This window comes from Histomonas meleagridis (genome assembly GCF_020186115.1).
Source record: "Histomonas meleagridis strain 2922-C6/04-10x chromosome Unknown contig_20, whole genome shotgun sequence".
NCBI lineage: Eukaryota > Parabasalia > Tritrichomonadida > Dientamoebidae > Histomonas > Histomonas meleagridis.
In genome coordinates, this window is record NW_027150805.1 from 2,601,758 (window position 1) to 2,625,658 (window position 23,901).

The 23,901-nt window shown below is 27.4% G+C and overlaps 6 protein-coding genes across 6 annotated transcripts; 3 read left to right on the top strand and 3 right to left on the bottom strand.

Moving 5' to 3' along the window:
• Positions 1–3,678: 3,678 nt before the first annotated feature.
• GO595_003322 (pre-mRNA-splicing factor 18-like) lies at positions 3,679–4,491 on the bottom strand (the record flags this gene model as incomplete). Its single annotated transcript, XM_067916330.1, has 1 exon — positions 3,679–4,491. One exon carries the CDS (start codon positions 4,489–4,491, stop codon positions 3,679–3,681), a length of 813 nt encoding a protein of 270 aa, XP_067777123.1.
• Positions 4,492–5,456: 965 nt separating this feature from the next.
• Positions 5,457–6,551, top strand: GO595_003323 (CAMK family protein kinase; the record flags this gene model as incomplete). The annotated part of the gene is made up of 1 exon (XM_067916331.1): positions 5,457–6,551. The coding sequence occupies one exon, from the start codon at positions 5,457–5,459 to the stop codon at positions 6,549–6,551; it is 1,095 nt and encodes a 364-aa protein (XP_067777124.1).
• Positions 6,552–6,655: 104 nt separating this feature from the next.
• Positions 6,656–7,303, top strand: GO595_003324 (Phosphoethanolamine N-methyltransferase-related protein; the record flags this gene model as incomplete). Its single annotated transcript, XM_067916332.1, has 1 exon — positions 6,656–7,303. One exon carries the CDS (start codon positions 6,656–6,658, stop codon positions 7,301–7,303), a length of 648 nt encoding a protein of 215 aa, XP_067777125.1.
• Positions 7,304–8,372: 1,069 nt separating this feature from the next.
• On the bottom strand, positions 8,373–9,824 carry GO595_003325 (exonuclease family protein; the record flags this gene model as incomplete). The annotated part of the gene is made up of 1 exon (XM_067916333.1): positions 8,373–9,824. The coding sequence occupies one exon, from the start codon at positions 9,822–9,824 to the stop codon at positions 8,373–8,375; it is 1,452 nt and encodes a 483-aa protein (XP_067777126.1).
• Positions 9,825–17,963: 8,139 nt separating this feature from the next.
• On the top strand, positions 17,964–18,866 carry GO595_003326 (Calreticulin family protein; the record flags this gene model as incomplete). Its single annotated transcript, XM_067916335.1, has 1 exon — positions 17,964–18,866. The coding sequence occupies one exon, from the start codon at positions 17,964–17,966 to the stop codon at positions 18,864–18,866; it is 903 nt and encodes a 300-aa protein (XP_067777127.1).
• A 3,165-nt stretch (positions 18,867–22,031) lies between these two features.
• GO595_003327 (V-type proton ATPase subunit D) lies at positions 22,032–22,772 on the bottom strand (the record flags this gene model as incomplete). Its single annotated transcript, XM_067916336.1, has 1 exon — positions 22,032–22,772. The coding sequence occupies one exon, from the start codon at positions 22,770–22,772 to the stop codon at positions 22,032–22,034; it is 741 nt and encodes a 246-aa protein (XP_067777128.1).
• Between the last annotated feature and the right edge of the window lie 1,129 nt (positions 22,773–23,901).

The window sequence follows — 23,901 nt, forward strand, 5'->3', positions numbered from 1 at the left end:
TATTCTTTTAAAATTCTTCGTAACATTACCAATTATGATATTTCATTTAGAATTCACAGCGATGACATTAGAATTCATAAATCTGTTGAGCAACTGTTTATGACAATATATGAAACCTTTAAACGTAACGTTGTTATACCAAACTCACTCTGTTGTATTTATAATCTTTTTACGAAAAGTGTTAAATGGCAACTTATATCAATAGAACAACATTTTTTTGAATATGTTTATCTATTACTTCAATCTGAGAATGAAAAAATATCGTATAACTCACTAAAATTGTTGATTCCTCTGATTAAATCGGGAATTTCATTTGACATTTCATTTGTTATTCAAATTTTACTTCCATCAAAAATTAACGTTCAAATGATTTCATTAGAAATTATTCGCTGTTCGATTTTAATGAATCCAAATTTAATTTATACATTTTTAGAATTAGGAATAATTGAAAAATTAGAAAATATTTTGAAATTTGGTTATTATAGTACAAAAATGTTATCATTACAAATTATTTATTCAATCTTTAAATATGGAAATGATGAAATTAGATTAAAAATATTTTTAAATTTGAATTTTATTAATTTAATTTTGGATTCATTACAAAATGTAAATAAAAATTACACATTGAAAATTCTCGAAATTTTGGGGTTTATGATAGTAAAATATAATTTAAATAATAATGTATTCGAAAATACCGAAATTTTCTCCATTTTGGAGGAGTTAATCGTGAACGAAGATTTGGATATAGCTAATAAAGCTCAGCATGTGCTTGCATGTTTCCCAAATATTGAATAAAATTTATACTTTGTTTTTATTTATAAATAATTTTTCATCATAATAAAAAAGGAAAATATACTATGCAACTGATTTCATCAAAACTTAGTAACTAACTTCAGCGATTAATAATATGTGAGTTTTTTTTATTGAGATAATGTTTTTTATGAATTATTAAATAAAAACATGTTTTATTGAAAAGAATAACAAAATCTGTATTTTGTGAAAAATTGCGCACATTTTTGAATCAAAGAAAAAAAGATATCTAACATATGTTTAATAACATTTTTATTATTATTATTATTTATTTATTTATTTTTTGTAATACTTCTGTTAAACATATTTTTATTGTGTGAGTGTAACTCTTTGAAATCAATAGTTTACAAAACGGTTGTAGTAAAATATTCCGCATGATGTGAACGTGCAAGGGTTGGCATTTTTAAAATTGTTTCCCAAAATAAAAAAAAAAAAAATTAAATGGAAAGTTCTAAGAATCAACCAACAATTCCAAAAGAATTACTTGATCTCGAACAAGTAATTTTTGATATAAAAAAAGAAAATATTGAATCATCAGTGAATCGAACAATTGATTTATTTGATTCAAATAATCCGAATTCTTTCAATAGTGTTATTTGCCTGCTCGTCATTTCAGCATTTATGGCACAAAGAGCTGATGAAAGTATATATTTTGATTACTTGTTATTGCTTCAAGAAAGAGAAGAAGAAAAACATATTGGAAATTTAAATGTTATTGAAATCATTAAAAAAGTTTTAGTGAGAAATAAAATTAATGAATCATATTATCTTCTAGAGAAAATGATTGAACGTAATTTAATTACTACTTTTGATGTTCGACATGTTAAATCAAATTATTTTATCCATTATTTTGTTCAAAGACCAAATAAAGAAAAAATATATGAAGATGAATTCTATGATATATTTAAAAAAGATTTAAAAATTGTTTCAAAGAATAATTGGGAACTTCATAAGAAATATGTTAAAGAAGGAATTAATCCATCTGAAATTGCAAAAGCAATTCGAAATGATGAAATCGAAAAACTTCAAGAAATATCATCACAATCGGATTTTGATTTTAATCAAACAATTGAACCATCTGTTTATGAAAGATTTTCATATGTTAATCGGGAGAATGTTTCATTAATTGATTATGCAGCATTTTTTGGTTCGATTAAATGTTTTAAATATTTATTATTAAATGGTTCGAATTTAATAAATACATTTCAATTTGCTGTTGCAGGTGGTAATTTAGAAATCATTAATCTTTGTGAGCAAAATCATTCAGATGATTCTGGAATAATAAATGCAGCAATTACATTTCACAGAAATGATATTTTAAGGTATTTTTATGAAAATAAATTTGATGAAGTAAGTTTAAATCATGAAGAAAAAGTAAATCCAGCAGAAAATACATTTTTACAAATAATCTATAGGTTACATTTAAATAAAAAGTCAATTCATAAAGAAAAAGAACCCTTAGTTAAAGCGATAAAATGGAGTAATTATGAATTTCTGGAATTTTTAAAAGAAGAAGAAGATAATTTGAATTTGGGTGTATTTCCAAGTTATTGTAAACTTTCGATAGAAATGGGCAATTTATATCTTTTGAAATACTTCTTAGAAATAATACCAATACCTGATGATATCTTATTATGGTCTGCAATATCATGGAATGCTGAAATTATAAAGCTATTTATTGATAAAAAAGCTTTTAATATTAATGAAACTGATATTAATTTTTTTTGATTTTATGTTTGATATAAATATTTCATAATGTTTACTTAAATTTTAAATGAATCCTTTATTAATTGCTTGCAAACATGGAAATTCAGATGTAGTTAAAATAATACTTGAAAACAAAAGAACTAATATAAAAGTTAAAAATATTTTTTGACTTTATTTTGGGTTCATTTAAAATATTTTATGGAATTTTTTAATAGTATTTGAGAATGCTCTTACATTTGCAATTAAAAGTGGAAGTTTTGAAACAGTAAAATATCTTTTGGATCATGGAGGATTCGATCTTAATATCATTAATGTTTAATTTTTATATTTAAAGTTTGTTTAAATAATTTAAAATTTCATGATAATAATTGGAATTTATTTTAAATATTTATGACACCACTAATTGAAGCATCTGATAAAGGTTATGATAAAATAGTTAAATTACTTTTAGAACAAAAAGGAATTAATATTAATGCTAAAGATTTCTGTTTGTTTCTTTTAATATATATTAAAAAGTTTTTCTATTTATAAATAACATTTAAAAATTATTAAAATTATTTGAAACAGCTCTTTTTAAAGCATCTACAAAAGGTTATGTAGAAATAGTGGAATTATTACTTAAGCAAGAAGGAATTGATATTAACGCTAAAAATATTGATTCGTTTTGTTTTGGGTTTCATTCTGGTATTTGTAATTTCAATATAATATTTGGAATTTACTTTAATTTTTTAAAACAGCACTTGACATGGCTACTAAGCATGGATATAATAATATTGCAAATATATTAAAAAGAAAAGCAGTTGAAAATAAATCTGTGAATAATTCTCAAATACAATAAAAGTCGAATTAAAATATACAAATTATAGTTTATAATTTTTTTTTATTAAAATGTGCTATTATTAATGCATGGAAATAATCTGAACGAATCTATAAGCTTTGGTGTCAGCAATGAAAATTTTAATAGATGCAATAAATCTTTTTTGATTTGGAATTATAATTTCTCTGTAGATCAAATTAAATTTTTTAGTATTAACTCATAAGTATATTAATGTTAACAATCCAATAATAACATTTTGAAAATAATTACCAAAGTAAAATATTGAAATAAGATATTAACAATTAATATTTTACTCAAGAAAACATAACACAACAAAGTAAACATTATAACGCGTTTTTCTTTTCATGGAATTCTTCATATTTGCTCATCAGCCTTTTGATGGAAATGATTGCATTTCGCGCTGGCTCAGAGTTAAACAAGTGCAAAACGCGCTCACTGTCCATTAAATCCAATGAGAACTTCCAGTGGATACTGTACTGTGTGATACCAATCGGCCAAATGTTATTGCCGATGGCGAGATTGTTGTAATGAGTTTTGGCAGCATTGAAATCAAGCTTTCTGAGATGGTTGGCAATCTCTGTGGTCTCAACGGAGATGTCACGACCTAAATCGTGCTTATTGAGTCCATCAAATAATGGTTGTAATGAGAAAAAGCAATGCCACATAATGACTAATTCCTGCTTACGTGAAGCAAGCTCTTCATCCGGGAGTGAGAAAAGACGAATTCGCCATTCATCAATGACACCTTTGAAGAATTTGACAGTTGGATGATCATTTGGTTGCTCTTCAGTAACTTCAGGATCTGCAAGCATAACTCTGAGATCAGGGGAGTTATCAATTTGTCTCCTAAACTCGCTGATAATTCGTGAAAAAGAATCGAGTTGACTTTCATTAGTATCACGTGCAATAGTTTCGTTAGAATCAGTAGGAAGAATTTCGGAAGCTTTACGAATGCGTTCCATTTTTTCTCTACGCTTGCTTTCTGCCTCTGCTTCAATTTGTCTTTCGATCTCTTGCCTATGAAGTTCTTCTACGCTTACATATTTATCATTTCCATTATTTTGAACAAGTGTTCTTCGTGCAGCAGCAGTTTGGGCCTTCGTTCGTTGCTTCAATGCAGCTAAAGAATCCAACATTCCAGACTTTGTCACTTTTGATAAACGTTTGATTCTCAGCAAGAACAGCGCAAACCTTGAAGCTGCTCTTTGCCTTTGCTTACCTTCAAGACAACACAATCAACAGTCAACCCCATTACATAAAGAAAATTTGATCAACTTAGAGTGAAATGATAAACGTTTTATGAAATATTTTAAATATTGGTCTTTTTAATAAATTCGATGCATAGCATTAAAACGAATCACCCCTTAATTTAAGATCATCGGAATCTACATCAATATCTGAATCAATATCTATATCCATATCTGCGTCCAGATCACAAAGCGTTTAGAAGTTGATACATTATTGCACATGCATTTTTTATAAAGTATGAGAATGAACAAATTCAAAAATATTTTCTTCTTGATAATGCCAAAGTATTCTTTATCCGTAGATTCAATTATATCAATAAAATCACTACGTAATCAAATCTTTTAAGTAACGCCAGAGACATTCCATTTCTAACGTGAAAATTTTTTAGGATGATGCAAATTTTAATTTTATTTTAGAAGCCTAAATGTTAACAAAATAGAAATAAGCCTACCTAAAACAATCTCTGAAACCAAAGACGGCGTGCTTCCGAGTTAATGTCAAAGAAAATGATTTTCGTTAGCTCAATTAAAAACGAAAAAGTTCAATTCCTTAAGTTTGAATGCTCGAAATTTTAATTCACTGAATTGTATAAATAATTTGAATACGATGACGTTCAATTTTGTTGTTTTGCTTCAAAAAGTTATATTTTGATAATATATATTATCCGTTATTTTTTTATCACCTGAATTCAATGGCAAAAGGATAATTTCCTCAATTCAGTTTTTTGAATGCACAATACACAATTATTTGAACATAGAACACAAGTTTTTGAATACTCTTGTTAAATTATTATATAAAACCGATATGTTCTCAACATTGTGTGGAATGACCAGACATATTCCAGAATTGCATAATGGATACATCTGTTCTATTTGGCACAAAATACCAAATCATTCAAGAAATCCACAATGGTTTCTATGGACCAACTTATGTTCTTCAAGATAAAACTAAAACTCAACCAATGATTTGCAAATCATTTCCAAAAGAATTTATAGGCAATGAAGAGAAAATCAACAGCTTTCGTGATGAAATTAAGAAGGTAAAGGAAGCAAACCTATCTTTCATTGTTACATACACTGATGTAATTGAAACGAACAATTGCTTCTTTTTAATCAGACCATACTTGCCATTCAAATCTCTTACAAAAGTAATATGCTCTGAGGAGACTTTCGATGATGAAAAAATTCTTTACATCTGGAAGCTTTTAGTAAAATGTTATCAAATTTTGCATAAGAAAAAGATCATACCAAACACAATCAAGCCAAACAACATCTTCTTGACACCTCAAAAGGAAATTCTGATAACAGATCTATACAAACCATCTCCAAATATATCATGGGCGTTTGAAACTCTAGACCCTATGCAATTGTCGTTCTTAGCCCCGGAATACTTCAGCAAAATAGATCTCACAGGACCACATTCTGATGTTTGGGCACTTGGAGTTCTTATGGCGTTCATGAAATTCAAAAGTTTTCCATGGCCAACAAACAATGCTATGTCAATGGTGAAATCCATTACAGATGGTAAGTTCGCCTTTCAGATTCCAAACAACATTAATGAAGATATAAAAATTATTATTGAATCAACAATAAAGAAGAACTTCATGAAGAGACCAAGCATTGAGAGCTTGAGTGACATAAAGTCTCTAAGACAGTATGTTCCAAAAGAGAGAAGATTGTCATCGCCTGCAAAGTTGATTATTCCAAAACCTCAATCTTCAAAGGTAAGAACTCATGAAATGGGTTTGCCTCTTTCTGGAAATACTGCGAAGCTAAGGAGTAGGTCAGAAGCTATATTTCGATCAGAGAATTCTATATCAAGTTCAATCCATAGCAAATCAATTAATGACAATACTTCTTCGGTCTTGTTTCGTTGTAGATTCCCAAAGACTAAAAGTCAATATCGTTTCCGGACTGATCAATTACTTGATGCTTCAACTACAAATTGATTTTTTTGTAAAATAGAAAATAGAGTAAATAAACGGTTTTTGTGTAACGTTTTTCATTCAAAAAAACTTTTTGCAAACGAACGTTTCATCGATTTTTTATTTTTATGTTTAGAGATTATTCAAGCGCAGAATATTGGGACTCAAGATATGAAAAAGATGATGGCGTTTTTGATTGGTATTTTGATTGGGAAGAATTTTTTGAAGAAAACTTAGCATCTTTAGGAATCAACGCACCAGTGTTAATTGTTGGATGTGGTAACTCAGATATGTCATTTAAAATGGAGAAGGCAGGAATTACGCCAATAATTTCGACAGATATTTCACATACTTGTATCAATAAAATGCAAAAAAAGTTTGGCGGATGCTACTTACCAATGGATGCATGTTATCTACAATTTAGAGATGGCGTTTTTTCATGTGTTATAGATAAAGGAACTTTAGATGCACTTTTATGTTGTAGACATTATGAAGTTCCAGTAACGAAAATGATGACAGAAATCGCAAGAGTGCTCGAACCAGGTGGTATATTCATTGAAATCACATTCGGTAAAACTAGAGAAAGAATCAGTGTTCTTGAAAACCAGGAGATACTTCCATGGAAACTAGAAAAAAACATCACAGTTAGTGTTGAAACAGGAGATACAAGTGTTTTCATATTTAAGAAATCAATGTCTCCATCACCAATTAATCCAAATGGAAAATTTTTATATTTATATGATGAAATTTTAGATTCTGATGATGAATCAGATTAACAAAATTTTTATTAAAAATTTAATACCATTAAACTTATCTAAAACCAGTTTTATATAAAACACATTGTTTTTGTTTATCTCATACTTCTTGATTCAATTTGTAGTTTTTCACACTTTTCGAGTAATTTTTGCATTCGATAAATCCAATATGCCTCTGGTGACATTTGCAACTTGTAAAAGTATTTGTAAAATTTTTCTTTTAAGTCAAGAGCCATGGTATGGTACATTGTTTCGAGTCGATCATTTTTGTTATATTTTGTTATTGCGCTTTTCCAAATCATATTTACGTCTGATTCCCATTCTTCTATAGTAGAATATTCCCCTTTTTCAAGATGTGACATAACATCTTCGATCATTAATGATGTAGGAAAAACTGTGTGATAAATTTTACCAAGAGGTTCCTCTATACTTCTAACAATAGAGAAGGCAGGAGAATCATGCATCTTTTTTGTTGTTTTCACACATTTTACAAAATCTGCTTGATCCATTGTTGATAAATTTTTCATAAAAAAGGTATCTTCTGTATTTGCTTGTTTTTCGTTTGTGAATATTATTCGCTTTATTTGAAAATTTTCTTTTAATTGGGAATTTAAATCTAACGATTCCTCTGGCTTTTCAGAATTATACGTAAATTTAATTCTTCTTACATTATTGCCATGAGGCTCTTCATTTTGTTTCTGAATTAAATTTTCTCTGTTGACTGCACCTCTTGTTTTCATTTCTGCACCTTGGGCTGCCCCAAAAAACCGATATTCACAATCCCATTCAATGTCCAACGGATTTTCAATTGAAATCCAATTATCTTTTCAATGCGAGTCAAAAGATAAAAAACAAAAATATATAATTATCTCTATGTTTTAATCTTATCATACGTACACTTGTTATTTCTTTGAGAGAATTTTGATGATAATTCAAATTGCTTACATTTTATCCAAAATTAAATAAGAAGATTATGTATATGAAAGAAAAATTTTTTTACATTAAAACTAAAGTAATTTTATTCACTCATAAGAAATGAAATTTAATCTGAAACTTCATATTCATTTAAAAAAAAAGTTAAAAATTCTATTTATTTATCATAATAAATCCAAGACAAAGCTCTTTTGCATTTTTCAAATTCTTCCTTTCTGTTTGGGTCTTTTCCCGGGCTATGGAATTTCGGGTCTAGATTTTTAAAGTCTACGCTTAATCTTCTTTTACTTCCGTTACCAGTATACACTAACATAATTTGTTCATCGGACAAATTCTCTTTTAGCACCTTCAAATATGAATTATATAAATCGCAATGTTTCTTTTCTTCTTCTTCAATTGGTTCACATTTACATAACCCATTAAAGAACACAAACGAAACAGGCGAAGGGTTATCATTGTTAATTTCGACAACTTTATTTAATAACATTTGCGGATCATCATCCAAAACGCATTTAATGTTATTCTGTAATCCGTCATAATCGACGACATCATTAGGAGCAAATATACCGATTTCGACAACTTTCGATTTAATCTTTGCAAACAAATCAGGAACTTGTGGCTTAGGTTGTACCTTATGTATGTTATCAGTCATTGCATATTTTATTAATTCCATTGCAGCGCGTGCATCATCGATACTATCATGTGAACAATTTTCTTGTCGAAGTTGTTTCTTAATATACTTCTGATAAAGTCGTGATAGCGATGGCTTATATGGATATGCTGCATCTTTGTTATAGATCACAGATGTGTCAATAACTCGTAAATGGATTAAATGCATGGCACGGAAATCATTTTCTAATGAATGCCCGCATATTATGGTTTGTTTGGAAGCATATTGTGATAAAACTTTGACGCATTCGAATGATGTGAATTCAGCATCCGATATGCGATCTGTGGTAATACCTGAAACTTCGGTACGAAGATCAATAATATCGCCAAGCGGCTTTAGAAATAAGTCAGTAACTACTTTACCAGTGTCATCAACAACTGATAGTCGACAACATTCTTCACCAAGATTGGTTTCAATCATTTCACAATCAATAGAAATGATGGGAAGAGCATTGCCAACTGATTCTGGAAGTTCTTCAAACTCGGAAAGTTCTTCTAATGTTAACGGATTTGTATTGAAAAATTGGCACCGAAGTTTAGTTGTGACTTCTGGTGGGTCTCGAATTGGTAAGCCATTGTCATAGAGCTGAAGTGGTGTAAGAATCATTTCTTCATAAGAATTAAATTTTGTTGATAGTTTTTTCTTGGGATGAATCCCAAGCATAGTAGAAATACCTGGTGTAAATTGACCTGCTTTTGAATGTGCTACAACGGATACTGGAAAACCATCGCGTGATATAGAAACAAATTCTGGAAGAAGATCTTGGTATTTTTCATAAAGAGATTGATCTAGACCTTCAAAAAAGACAACCTGAATTTTACTGATAAGTGAGGGTTCTGAGATATATAACCATTTAGGACGTTTGCTACAATGAAATAAATATGTTATTACTTCGCGTAATTTTGCTGGACCAATATATGAGTTATCCCCACCTGTCATTTGGGGATGAATTATTAATATTTTATCATTAATCATTTCCAATTTTTCTTCATTCTTCATATTCTTGTTTGGTAGAACATGACAGAAAAAAATTGTGTCAAAAAAAATTGACAATTTATTTTTCGTATAATTAATTCATTTGTACCCTAATCTGATTGTTTGTCTACGCTCAATGTACTTAATCAAGGAACATTTATGTATTTTTAAAAAAAAAAAAAAAAAATTGACTTAACATGTTCAAATATTCTCAGTTTCAAGATAATATTCTCGTCAACAAACAAGTGTGTTAACAACTCGCAGTGAGACAGGTTAAATAAGTTATTGAACAAACTCATAGAACGATTAACCAAAGTTATGAGATTTACTGAATTTTTGAACAACACGCCAGATAATTATACACAACTGATTAAACAATGTGGTTTTATCAATAATTTTTGTTAAACACTGAGGTAAATTGTAATTTTTTTTATTTTATTAAATTTCCGGATATCAAAGTAATTTTTTCATACAATATTCAGAAACATACTCTTTTGTCTGTTAGATAATTTGCCTAATTCTCTCAAAGAATATTTCGTGATGAGTGATTGTTCTTTATTTCTTGATTGATTATATTTCATTCTTTTTGTTTGATCCAAAGCATGGTCACATCAAATAAAATGATTTTTCGTTATTATCAAAAATAAATTCGAATATATCCTTTTTAAACTCTTTTATGTTTTAATAGGGTATTTTATTATATCAATTTACAATCCTTTATAATAGTTAATATTTTTTCGTGTTTATTTTATATTTTGTTTCAAAGTTTACTAAAAATTTTTGTTTTGTTTTTGATTGAAATCAATGTTTGTCTATTAAAAAACAAAAGAAACAATGATAAAAATGAAATAATCAAAAACAAAATTTTCCCATTTTTATTGGTTCTCTTTTTTGAATTGATGATTTCAAGATTGTATTTATTCACAGATGGCACTGTATTATAATCATTCTTATTATGATTGGAATGAATTATTACATTTTTAATTTGAAGAATTTGTATACCAACACGAAATTTCAATTCAACATTAAATTCGGAAACATCGAAAAGTTGAAATTGATAAAAACAAATTTAATGTATATATTACAAAATATAGATGGATTTAAATCATTTAGTTATATAAAAGTTTAACTAATAATATTATTTTTCTTGTTTTAATTTCTATACGAAAAAGCAATGATTTATAATTAAAAGTAATCATTTTGATGAAACTGTTTTAGGAAATCTCCCATTTTAATCAATCAAATTTCATGTAAATGCTGAATTTTAAATTATGATTTATCAAAAAACCAAAATCAAGCAAACATTTTTATTTTCTTTAACTGTATTTTAGTTTAATTACAATAATAACAATTAAACATCAGTTATGAACCATTTATATATTTAAGTACATTAAATTTTTATTAAATATATTTATATTTTTAATCTCTTTGCTCATCGAATTTCGACAAATTCTTATCCGGCAACATTTTTAAGAACTCTTCATTTGAGCATAATATATCCACTCTCGGCTTCACCTTTTTAATTTTATTATTATCATTAATTAGCACCAAGTTTAATGGCAAAGGCTGATAATTCCCTTTTGCCAACATTTGTGTTTGTTCGATTCTTTCGGACAATTTTGTCTGAATTTCGACTATTAACGTGAAGAACTTTCTCGAAATTCGGTCGAACCAACTTCCCATTGATCTAATTTGATGGTTACCTTTACCTCCCATCATATTGGACAATATATCATGGAACGACGTGAATGGCAAAATTTTCGGCTCACTGTTTGGGTTTAATAAATTCGATGTTGAATTTAAGTCAACGCAATCAGTTAACACCACGACATTATTACCTTTTGTTCCAAGTTTGTCGAGCTCATTAATTACTGACTTGGCAGCAATTGGCCAACTTTTATCATCGATCACCGGTAATGTCGAGATCAATGGGTCGAAACGGGAAATGTTTTGGATGAAGACAAGAGCTTCATCCATTTCAGGAAGCATTTTAATTGCTTCTTGAAATATTGTTAAAAGAGATTGTTTATTAAGTTCATTGTCAGGGTCAATTAATTGTTCATGAGAAGTCGATATTTCGTTATTATTTTCATCGAGTTTAATGTTTTGTTGTGTTGCTATAATCGATGTTTCTGTTAATGACGTTGGTTGTATCAAACGATTTTTCTTATTATTTTTGTTTTTATTAATTTTCTTGTTTTTATTTTTTTGTACTTCGTTCTCAATGCGTTGAAGTATTAATGAAGAATTCTCAAATATTCGTCGCTTTAAATCAACAGAAGCTGTTTCCATCATTAAAGCATAATGATTAAAAGCGCGATTTAATTGTTCTGTTTTAGCTGTATTAATTAATTCATTAACATCAATGTTCTTTTGTAAAGCAGCGTTAACAAATAATAAATCAATTTTCCATGGTTCAACATCACGCATTTTTAAGCATTCATAAAATGTTTTACGTGTTTTAGAATCAGATTCAAGTTCATTAAAACTTGGGCGTAATACATGTAATATACATTGAAGAGATTCTTCACGTACTTTATCTGATTTTAAGCATTTCAAATATAAAGGAAGAATTTCACTAAAATATGCATCGACGGTAATAACAAATGGTAAATAAGTTTTAATATAATTTAAACAAAATTCTTCATTATTATCAAAATGTTTGTTAAATACAGTAAATGTTTCATTAATGAAATCATAAGTCGAACTTTTTTCTTTTTCATTATCATTAACATTAATATTATTTAAGAAATATGCACAACTTTCACATAACCCATGTAATAAATCAATAATAATATTTTCATCTTCTAAATAATTGTTTTCATCTAATGTATTTAAGATAATTAATGACGTATAAGCTATACGTAAGTTCTTACAGCCAATACTCCATCGCATTGATTCCATTATCCATCGTAACATGTTTTTCTTTAATTTCTCTTTATCATTATTATATCGTTGTTGAAATACATTTTGTAATCTTCCTACAATTTGTCTTATTGAAGAAATACTTAAAGTTCTACGATTATAAGGTATAGATAAAGTTTGACATAACGATTTTAATAAATATTGTGTTTGATTAGAATGAAATAATAAAGAAAATTGTGCAATTAATGGTAAACGATCTTCGAAATATTGTGTTTCTGTTTTAATGATTTTAGATAAAACAGGTGTAATCCAAAATTCATTTTCGAAATCTGATTTACATTGATATGTAATATAAGCATAATATGAGAATTTACATTGTTTCACTAAGAATTTCCCAATTTCTTCAGGAAACTTCTCAAATAAATATCCGAATAAACGCCTTTTAATGTCATTATTAGCACATTCTAATATATACGTCGGTATTAATTGTTTATGATCTTCCGTCTCTAATAAACAAGCCCATATTCCTGCAACGCGTTGGAATTCATGTGGACTTGTGTTCTTAGTTATTTCTAAAAGATCATTTAAGAACTCCGATGGTAATAATCGTTTACCAAAAGTATTAACAGTTGGTACACACATTCCAGGATTACGTAATAATCTAAATAATCGAACCCAAGGGATTAATACGTCAATTAATACTTTTAATGAGACTTTAAACTTAGATTTCATTAATGATAAACATGATTTAACTACATCTTCTGCAACTCGATGGAAATGAATAAAAGGAATTATTTCTATTTTAACACCTTTCTTTAATTCATTCTCAAGTTGAATATCAGTATAACCTATTTTATTAGCATAAAATGGTATATATTTCTTTAAGAACTTTTGCGCGATTATTGATCCAGTTTTAATACGAAATTGACTTAAAAGAAATAAATCACCGGCATGTTTTAATAATAATGCACCAAATTCTTCTTTATTCTTTAATAATCGATATATTGCATTTAAAAATAAATCCGAATGTTTACTTGCGAAACTTTTTTTGATGAATTCCGAAAAACATAATTCAGCATTACGTAATAATAATGGTACCATTGCATGATAACCATGTAATTCACATTTTTTAATCTTATGTAATAACTTATTATGAAAGAACTTCTCTAAAATTGGTCCAGTTTCTAAAATCGATACAAGTGCACAAGATGCATATTCTTGAATCTTTTGTATCTTTTCTTTTTGTTCATTAAATTGACTATTACCAAAACATAAACCAACTGCTAATATAAAGAAACTTGACATTATACCTTTATTACAAATGTTTTCGATGTTATCTATATCAAGTAAAATTAATAAACAACTAAAGAAGTTTAATATATATTTCTCTAATGTAGAATCGATTTCAATTTTTTTATGTGAATAAGAATTATCATCAAAATTAGGATTATATAATCCATAATCATTAAATTTTTGGATTAATGATATTAATATAATACAAACGTTATTCGAAACAGCATTTAATAATTTAGTATTACCTTTAATGGTACATAACATTAAATAAAGTGAAGGTAATATCTTCAAATCATTAAATTTTGTTAATTGTTCAATTACATAAGGTATAATAGTATAATTAGAATGTCGCATAGCTATAAATAATAATTGTTGTTTATACTCAAAACAATTTAATTCGATTTGTGAGAAAAATGGCTCTAAATAATTATCAGTTATAATATGTATTTCACTTTCTGGATGATCATAAAGACTTTTATCAATAAATTCTTGTTTGGTACAAGTCGAAAACAATAAAATTAAAATACCTAAATCAAAATGATTTGGTTTATTATTATTTAATGTAAAAGTTTTCGAAATTTTTTGTAAATGGAATAAAATTGGATAATAATTTGAAAAAATTAAAATCTTTCCGATTTCAGCAAGGAAAAATAGCCACGGCTCAGGATAACGTGAACACATAGCATCATTAAATTCTAAATCATCTTCTTTATGTTCAGGATGATTTGGTCTTTTAGAGAATTCTTCTAAAAGCATATTTTGTTTCGAGTTTGATGATATAGCATTAATATGATCTTCGATTTGAGAATAAAATCCTTTATTTTGTAATATTTTATTTAGCTTAAATAAAAGTTTATAAGCAATTATTCGAATGATTGGATGAGAAGAAGATAAACCTAAAAATGCGCAAAATTCGATTTTATATTTAATGTCTTCTTCATTTTGTGGTATTCCTGGTTCAATTTGTTTAACGCCATATGATAATAAAGATAAACAAATGAATATAACTTCAATTGGTTGTTCAGAATTAATTTTATTTACTAAAACATTTATTATTAATGATCTTTTCTCAGGATCTTGTAATAATGTTTGACATATTTGATATGAAGGTTTCGATATTTCAGGATTTGGATTAGAAGAAAATAATATTAAACTTTCGATCCATTCAGTGATTCTAAATTGTTCACATTTTAATATGAATGGAATAATTTGTACAATACGTATTGATGAGTTTTGTGAGTTAATCGATGACTTATTTGTTAATGTGTTCATTAAGAAATGCGAATCTTGATATGATTCACCAAAATTAATTCCCCAATGAGTACAAACATTTTCTACTATATGACTTGATGTATCGACTTGTTTTATATATTTCTCAAGTAATTCTTTCGATATTCCATAAGTCTTCGATGACTTTAATACAATTTGAAGTCTTTTATTCATTATTTTACTAATTTCGGCATTAAATTGTGATATTTCTTCTTTATTAGCTAATTTTTTATTGATGAATTTATCATTTATTATCGGAATAGTACTTAAAAATACTAAAAATGGATCACTTTCTAACTCAAACTTTTTATATTTCGGTACAATCACTTTTAAAAATGTATTAAAGTCAAGTGCAGCTAATAAAATTAATACATCTCGAATTAATGTTGGACATTTATTATAATATTTAGAATTAATATAATATTTGATAAACTTAGACGTATATGAATTTTCAGTACTTTGATCAATTTTCTTATTCGTGCTATCAAGAAATGTAAATACATTAGAACGTTCTTTAATACCTAAATAAAGATATTCAATGTTAATCTTATCCCAAAATATTAATGAGATAAATGCACGTACTGCTGTAATCATTCCTTCTTCTGTGTTTGTAAGTGGATATACTTTTTCTTCATAAAATTTATTGACACTTTCAGAATCCCAATTCATTTTGGGTAATAACTTGGTAACTAAATCAATGGCACCTGGAAATTCATCACATTTTTCTAAAGCAGTTTGGAAAAAATAATTTAATATACTGGTGTCACTTCCTTGATATGATAATAAAAATGTCGATAATGAGATAAATGTAATGGATGATAAAAGTTTGTGCTTAACGGCATATTCAAGTCGGCCTTTCATCATTTCTATTAATCCTGTGGCACCTGAATCAGGTAAATCTAATCTGACATATCGCATTAATACAAAAAATTTATCCGTTTTCTTAATAATGTACTTGTTCATAATATGTTCGTATATTAGAGTGGGTGAAATTCGTGAAATAATGGAAAAAATCATAGAATATTGATTTAAAATTAATATAGCTAAATCAACTTCATCCTTGGAATAACCACATATTTCAAGCCCGGTTTCAATAAGAAGTTTAGACGCATTACGATCTATCTTTTTTTGTTTCGAGAGAATATGACTAAGCAAATCAGTTAGAAGCAATAATTGAAAAGTATCGATAAACTTTACCGGCCAGCTATACCCAGAATCTTCCATTGAGGAATAAAATACTTCGAATAATTTGTTATGCTTATTCCCTAAAATATCTTGAATTGATTTTGTAAGATCTGGTAATATAATATTAAAGTTATCACTCTCAAGTTCTGCCAAAGTAGATATCATGCGATTATAGAATGGAATTGAACGAGGAAATTTGTTTGAATTAAATATATCAATTATTTTTAATTGTTTCCCGGAATTGATTTCATTCATCTTCTTGGATACAGTTTGATCAATAATAGGCCATAACTTTTCTAAATGTTCATCAAATACTGCTTTAAAAATGTGGGTCATATTTTTGGGAGAAAAGTGACGATTAAGGGTGCCTCAAAAAAAACAAAGATTAAAAAAAATATTTTCTTTATTATTTTATTGATTTGGAACAGAATTTGGTGTTGGGTTGTTTCCCATTAATATCTTGTTGAGCCTACGATATGCAAGTGAACATACAAATGATGGAGTTAATATCTGTTCTATGGAAGAATCTGGATCAGCATTTGGCACAAGCTTTAAAATTTCCTCTCTGGTAAATCTTTTTCTAACAGCATCAAGAAAAATCATATAACCGTCATATGGAGTCATCTCAAATGGTGATATGTTTACGTGAGTTATTGGATGTTGTGATATCTTGGAAAGAATTTCTGCTGCACTTGTAATAATTAACTTTTTTTCGTTTGTTTTTTGAGCCATCTGATTTCTCCCTTTTAGAAACTATTCCTAACAAACCTATTCAAAATCTCAGCAAGTAATGAAAATATCAGAGAAGAAGCCTTCTAAAAAAATTTACAAATAAGTATTTTTTTAAAATTAGTTCTATCTAAAATGCAATACTTTAACTGGAATGAAAAATGGTATAAATAAATATTATTTATTACAAAATTATTTTGATGATTACTGAATATTATTTAATCATAAGAAAAAGTAACTACATTATTTAAACGGTCGATAAATATTTTGCTTCTTTTCTTTTTCCTTCACCAAAGTTTTTGTATCCCAATAAAACCCAGTCACAATAGATTTATTGTACATGAAAAATTTGAAAATGATGATTGGGAAAAATATTGGATTGTTTCTAAAATGAAAAATTATACTGGAAAATGGAAACGTGGAAAAATTCAAAATAATAGTTATATTTATGCATCAACTAGGAATGCTTTTCATGGAATTTCGGCCTTATTTTCAAATCCAATTTCTTTTGTCGATCAAACATTAGTAATCCAATATAAAGTTCATTCTACATCAATACCAAACTGTAGCGGGGCTTATATTAAACTTTTTGGCCCAAGTATGTATGAACCTAATCAGGTTTCAAATGAAACGAATTATGTAATTATGTTTGGACCTGATCAATGTGGCGAAAAAAATCTCATTCATTTTATTTTCAAGCATAAAAATCAAATCACGAATCAATTTGAAGAGAAGCACATGATAGATCCTCCTCAATCTAATATGACTAACAAAGAGCTCACGTATACACTCATTATTCGTCCAAACAATAAATTTATAATTTTTGTTGATGGGTCTCCTCTTAGATTTGGATCTCTTTTAAAGGACTTTTATCCACCAGTTAACCCTCCTCGTGAAATAGATGATCCAACAGACACTAAACCCATCGATTGGGTTGATGATGAATACGTTATCGACGAGACCGTTAAAAAACCGTCCGATTGGGATGAAACACAACCCGAATTTATACCTGATCCAGAAAAACTTGATCCTCCAAAAGGATGGTTACTAGCCGAGTCTAAATTAATTCCTAATCAAGATTCCAAACAACCTAAAGATTGGGATGAATCTATTTTTGGAAAATGGGAACCAGAACTTATTCCAAATCCAAAATGTGAAAATGTACCAGGATGTGGTCCATACGAACCGCCATTAATTATTAACCCAAAATTTGTAGGTCCTTGGGAACCACCAAGATATCGAAATCCTCAATATAAAGGAAAATGGATTCCACGAAGAATTCCCAACCCAAATTTCTATGAAGATTTGTCACCTCATAATTTTGCAAACTTCACAGGGGTTGGATTCGATTTATGGACAATTGATGGAACGGTTGGCATTTCAGATATAATAATTTCCAGTGATGAAAATGCTGTCAAACAGTACAATGAAAAATTCATAAAGAAAGAAGAACCAAAAGAAATTGATGAGAAAGAAGAAATCAAAATCGAAAATTTTTACCTGAAAAAAGAAAAAGAAAATATAAATATAGAAACAAATAAACCAATTTTTGCTGACTTAATTGATAAATGGAAATCGTTTTACAAAAGTGCTCCTATAACAACGTTAATCGCAACATTTACTGTTGTTTTCACTCCTTTTTTATTCTCTATCATGTTTAAATAAATTTAATATTAAATTTTTTATTTAATTTTAAGTTTAACAGGTTCATAGAACAAATATTTGTTCTTACATATTAATATTAAGTCCCCGGTTCGTCGCAATGGGATGCTATTTATTTTACCTATAATTCAAGTATACTAAAAAATTAATATGAATGTTATTGAGTTTGTTTTTTTAACTGTTATCATTATTTTGAGTATATAAGGATATATTTATTTTCTTTTTGTTCAAGAAGTAATTTACCAATTTCTGTGTGGCCTTTTGCAAATGCACATGTTGTTGCTGTTCTAAACAATTTAAATAATTTCCAAATATTATTTTGAAATATCAAATTATTAAAATAAATACAAAATATAACATATAAATATCTTCCGTATTAATATCGATTCCTTTTTGCTGAAGAAGTAATCTGACTATTTCTGTATGACCATTATAAGATGAAAACATAAGTGCTGTCCAAAATATTATAAATAATTTCCAAATATTATTTTGAAATATCAAATTATTAAAATAAACATCAAATAAAACAAATAAATATTTTTAGCATTAATATCAATTCCTTCTTGTTCAAGAAGTAATTTAACTATTTCTGTATGACCATTATAAGATGAAAACATAAGTGCTGTTATAAATAATTTAAATAATTTCCAAGTATTATTTTGAAATATCAAATTATTAAAATAAATTCTAAATAAAACAAATAAATATTTTTAGCATTAATATCAATTCCTTCTTGTTCAAGAAGTAATTTAACTATTTCTGTATGACCATTTTTAGATGCAAATATAAGTGCTGTTATAAATAATTTAAATAATTTCCAAATATTATTTTGAAATCCCAAATTATTAAAATAAATATGAAATAAAACAAATAAATATCTTTAGCATTAATATCAATTCCTTCTTGTTCAAGAAGTAATTTAACTATTTCTGTATGACCATTAAAAGATGCCCATATAAGCGCTGTTTTAAATATTTAAAATAATTTCCAAATATTATTTTGAAATCCCAAATTATTAAAATAAATATGAAATAAAACAAATAAATATCTTTAGCATTAATATCAATTCCTTTTTGTTCAAGAAGTAATTTAACTATTTCTGTATGACTATTTTCAGATGCTAACATAAGTGCTGTTTCAAATAATTTAAATAATTTCCAAATATTATTTTGAAATATCAAATTATTAAGATAAACATCAAATAAAACAAATAAATATTTTTAGCATTAATATCAATTCCTTTTTGTTCAAGAAGTAATTTAACTATTTCATTTCGAATATACAAAATTGCCCATAGAAGTGGTGCCCAAAATAATTTAAATAATTTCCAAATATTATTTTGAATTTTCAAAATATTAAAATAAATTATAAATAAAACAAATAAATATCTTTAGCATTAATATCAATTCCTTCTTGTTCAAGAAGTAATTTAACTATTTCTGTATGACCATTTTCAGCTGCACAAATTAATGCCGTTTTAAATATTCTAAATAATTTCCAAATAATATTTTGAAACATAAAATTATTAAAATAAATTTTAAATAAAACAAATAAATATCTTTTGCATTAATATCAATTCTATCTTTTTTTAAAATATATTTCACAAGTTCAAAATTTCCTGATGCTGATGAAAAAACCAAAATATCCTTTGGAATTTCATTTTCTCTAAGAAAATGTTTTATAAGGAATATATTTCCAACTCTTGCTAATTCATTAATAATATCATTATTAATTTTCATTCCTCCCTTGAGTAAAATCAAAAATATATCCAAATTATCACATAAAACACATTTCTTTCCTAATTCTTCTAAATTGTTGATATCTTCAATTTTATTATCATAAAGATATTTAAAGATATCATTTCGATGAAACTTAATTGCTGTTTTATATGCACCTTCAAATGATGAATGATTTTGTTCACATAAATGAATAATTTCTTCATTTCCACCTGCAACTGCATATTTACCTGTGTTTTCTACATTTGCTCCATTCACAAATAAATATTTAAAACATTTTACTGATCCAAAAAATGCTGCATAATCAATTAATGTAACATTTTCTTGATTTATAAATGAACATCTTTCATAAAGTGATGGTTCAACAAACTGATTAAAATCAAATTTTGTTTGTGATGATATTTCTTGAAGTTTTTCGATTTCATCATTTCGAATTATTTTCGCAATTTCATTTGGATTGACTCCTTCTTCAATTAGTTGCTTATGGAGTTCCCATCCATTCTTTGAAAGTTCTTCATAATTTTCGAAAAAATAATTAAACTGTTTGTCATCATCTTGGTTATATATCGAATTGTTTAAATAATTCTTTTCATCGTAATGTGCAAAATAAGGAGTTAATGAAACGAAAAATTTTGGTTTAGAAAATTCATTCTTAAGAATTTCATTAATGAGATATTCACTATCGCCTGTAGTCTTGTTGACAAGAAAATGCATTAAAACATCAAATATTTTTTTATGCTTGTTTTCATTATTTAACATTTTTTCAAGTTTATTAAGAAAATCGAATATTATATTAGAATTAACTATTTGTGCTACAAATGATGAATATGTTATATGACTTATAACCAAATTAAAAGAATATGAATAATTATCATCAAATATATCAAATATTGTTTGTACTGATTGAGAAATATTTCCTTCGTTTAAGTCGTAAATAGTTCTATTGATTAATTGATAGGTTTCCCACGAATTCTTCTTTTTTTGTTTTTTCATCAAAATGAAAACTTGTTTGTTTATAAATGTGTTCAAAAAGTTTTTAATTATAAACTTTACTTTAGAAACTCAAGAGAGACACATGCCTAAAGTATAAAGATAACTATATTAAATTGCTTATCAAATTCAAGAAAGTTATTTCCAGTTTGTTGGAAACCTTGATTTTTAGATGTTTTTTTTGGACAATGAATTTTTTACTATATATATTTAATGACATTAGGTAAAATTTTATATTAGACAAAAAAAATTCAGAATTAATTTTACCAAAACGTCCCTTCTCCAATATGATGGCTTTCATGAAGAATAATGAGCCAAAAAAAAAACGCTATTTCGATTTATATCAAGTAAAATTTACTGTGCGTTGATCTCTATCAAAATTTAAAAAATTCATTATCTATTATCCAAAAGTTAAATATGATAAAATGTTTTTTATTAATTTTTAAAACAGAAGATCTGAGTCGTCTGTAGATTCATCCAATAAATCGACTTCCTTTGTTTCTTGTGGTTGGTTGTCCTTTGCAAATCTTGCCAAACGTTGCTCTTCTTCCTTTTCTGCCATTTCTTTTCTCTTCTGTTGAACTTTCTTCAAACGATAAAACGATTCACGCTCTTCTTCTTCAAGGCCATCGGTAACAAAAGCTATAGTGTTTTGGTATCTTGGGATAATAACATATTCCATTGCATTAACTCTACGATTTGTAATCTTTAATACTTCATCAATCACACCAAATGATGTTTGAAGCATTGAGAGTTTGATAAGGGCATCAAGTAACTTAGAAAATGCTTCGCGAGCTTTTTGGATTTGTTGACCACCTCGTGATAAACCAACCAATGTATTTACATCATTGCCAGTGTTCACCCTTTGGAAGTTTGGAACTCTAACACCTGCAATGTTATCAATTGTCATAAAGAGCATTTGTGGCATGTTGGTAACACTTTGAATAACAGTAGGGCTAATGTCACTTGCAACAAACTTAACTTCCGTGTAAGCAAAGAGAGCTTCCTTTGCAAGCTCACCGACCTGTAATTTTGTATCACGAATATCACGAAGAAGTGATCTGAACTTGAGTGTTAAAGCATCACTCTTCTTCTTTAAAAGATCGTGACCACGGACAGCTGCGCTGCACTTGGACTTCAAGTTTTGAAGTTCCATTCTCGTTGGAACAACATTTAGAACCATCGCCATTGAACAGTGAACAACGGTTTTGACATTTATCATCAAACCGTTATTAACCGTAAACAAACGTTTTATTTTTTTTTTTCATGAAGTGTTTTTGAGTTGTAATAAGTTATTTTTTTTATGTAATTTATGTTATTTATAATGAAAATTTTGTTTCCAATCTTTCATCTGATATCGAATTTATATGAAAAGAAAATTTGCAATTTTGATCTCTCATATTACTGATTAAATCGTAGATGATTTTAAAATGGCTTGAATGTCGTTTGTTTGAAATATAAATGATTGTCAATAGATTAGATTTTGTTGGTATATAGCAAAATCATCTAAAAAATAATAACGATCCAATTTCTTTGAATCACTAATTCAAAAAGTCGTATCGAAATAAAATAATAAAAACGTACATTTGAAAATGTTTCAACCAATTGAGCTCTCTGATGACGAATTACAGCAAATTTCCCCAGACAAAAGAATAAAAATTATTTCTGCACAAATAGAGGGTGGGAGAGCGGAATTAACCGATTTATATGAAAAATTAGAAAAAGAAAAATTACAAAACACAGAGCTTGAATATAAGATAAGGGAAATTAATTCATCCATCATAGAAGAACGTAAAAGATTACAAGCAAAAGAGAAAGCAAATAATAAACTTAAAGAGACACTTCAAACATTATTAAATGAATATTCTCAATATCAAAGCAAACTACATATATTAAAAACAGAAATAGGACAAGGAGAAACAATAAAGGATAAAGAAGTAGAAAGATTAACTTCACAGCTTACCAAAAAGCAATCAAATGTACTCAAGCTTCAAGCTCAAATTGAGAAACGAACAAATGAACTTTCAGAACTTGACACACAATATCAGAATCAAATAGAAGAGAAGAAGTTTGAGCTACAGAATTTGATAGAAACTAAAAAGAAGTTATTTGATCTGATTGGACTCCAAATGCAAAAATTGTCTCAATTAAAACAGAGAAATGTAACGGTGCTAAAAAGCATTTCTTCATACACTTTGGATGCACAACTTACAGCTGTTTTGGAATCACTCGCCGATGGATCAGAGTGAGAATTTTTTAATAAAAAAATCTGTTTGTTTATTTTATACTTATTACAGTATGTTTATTATAAT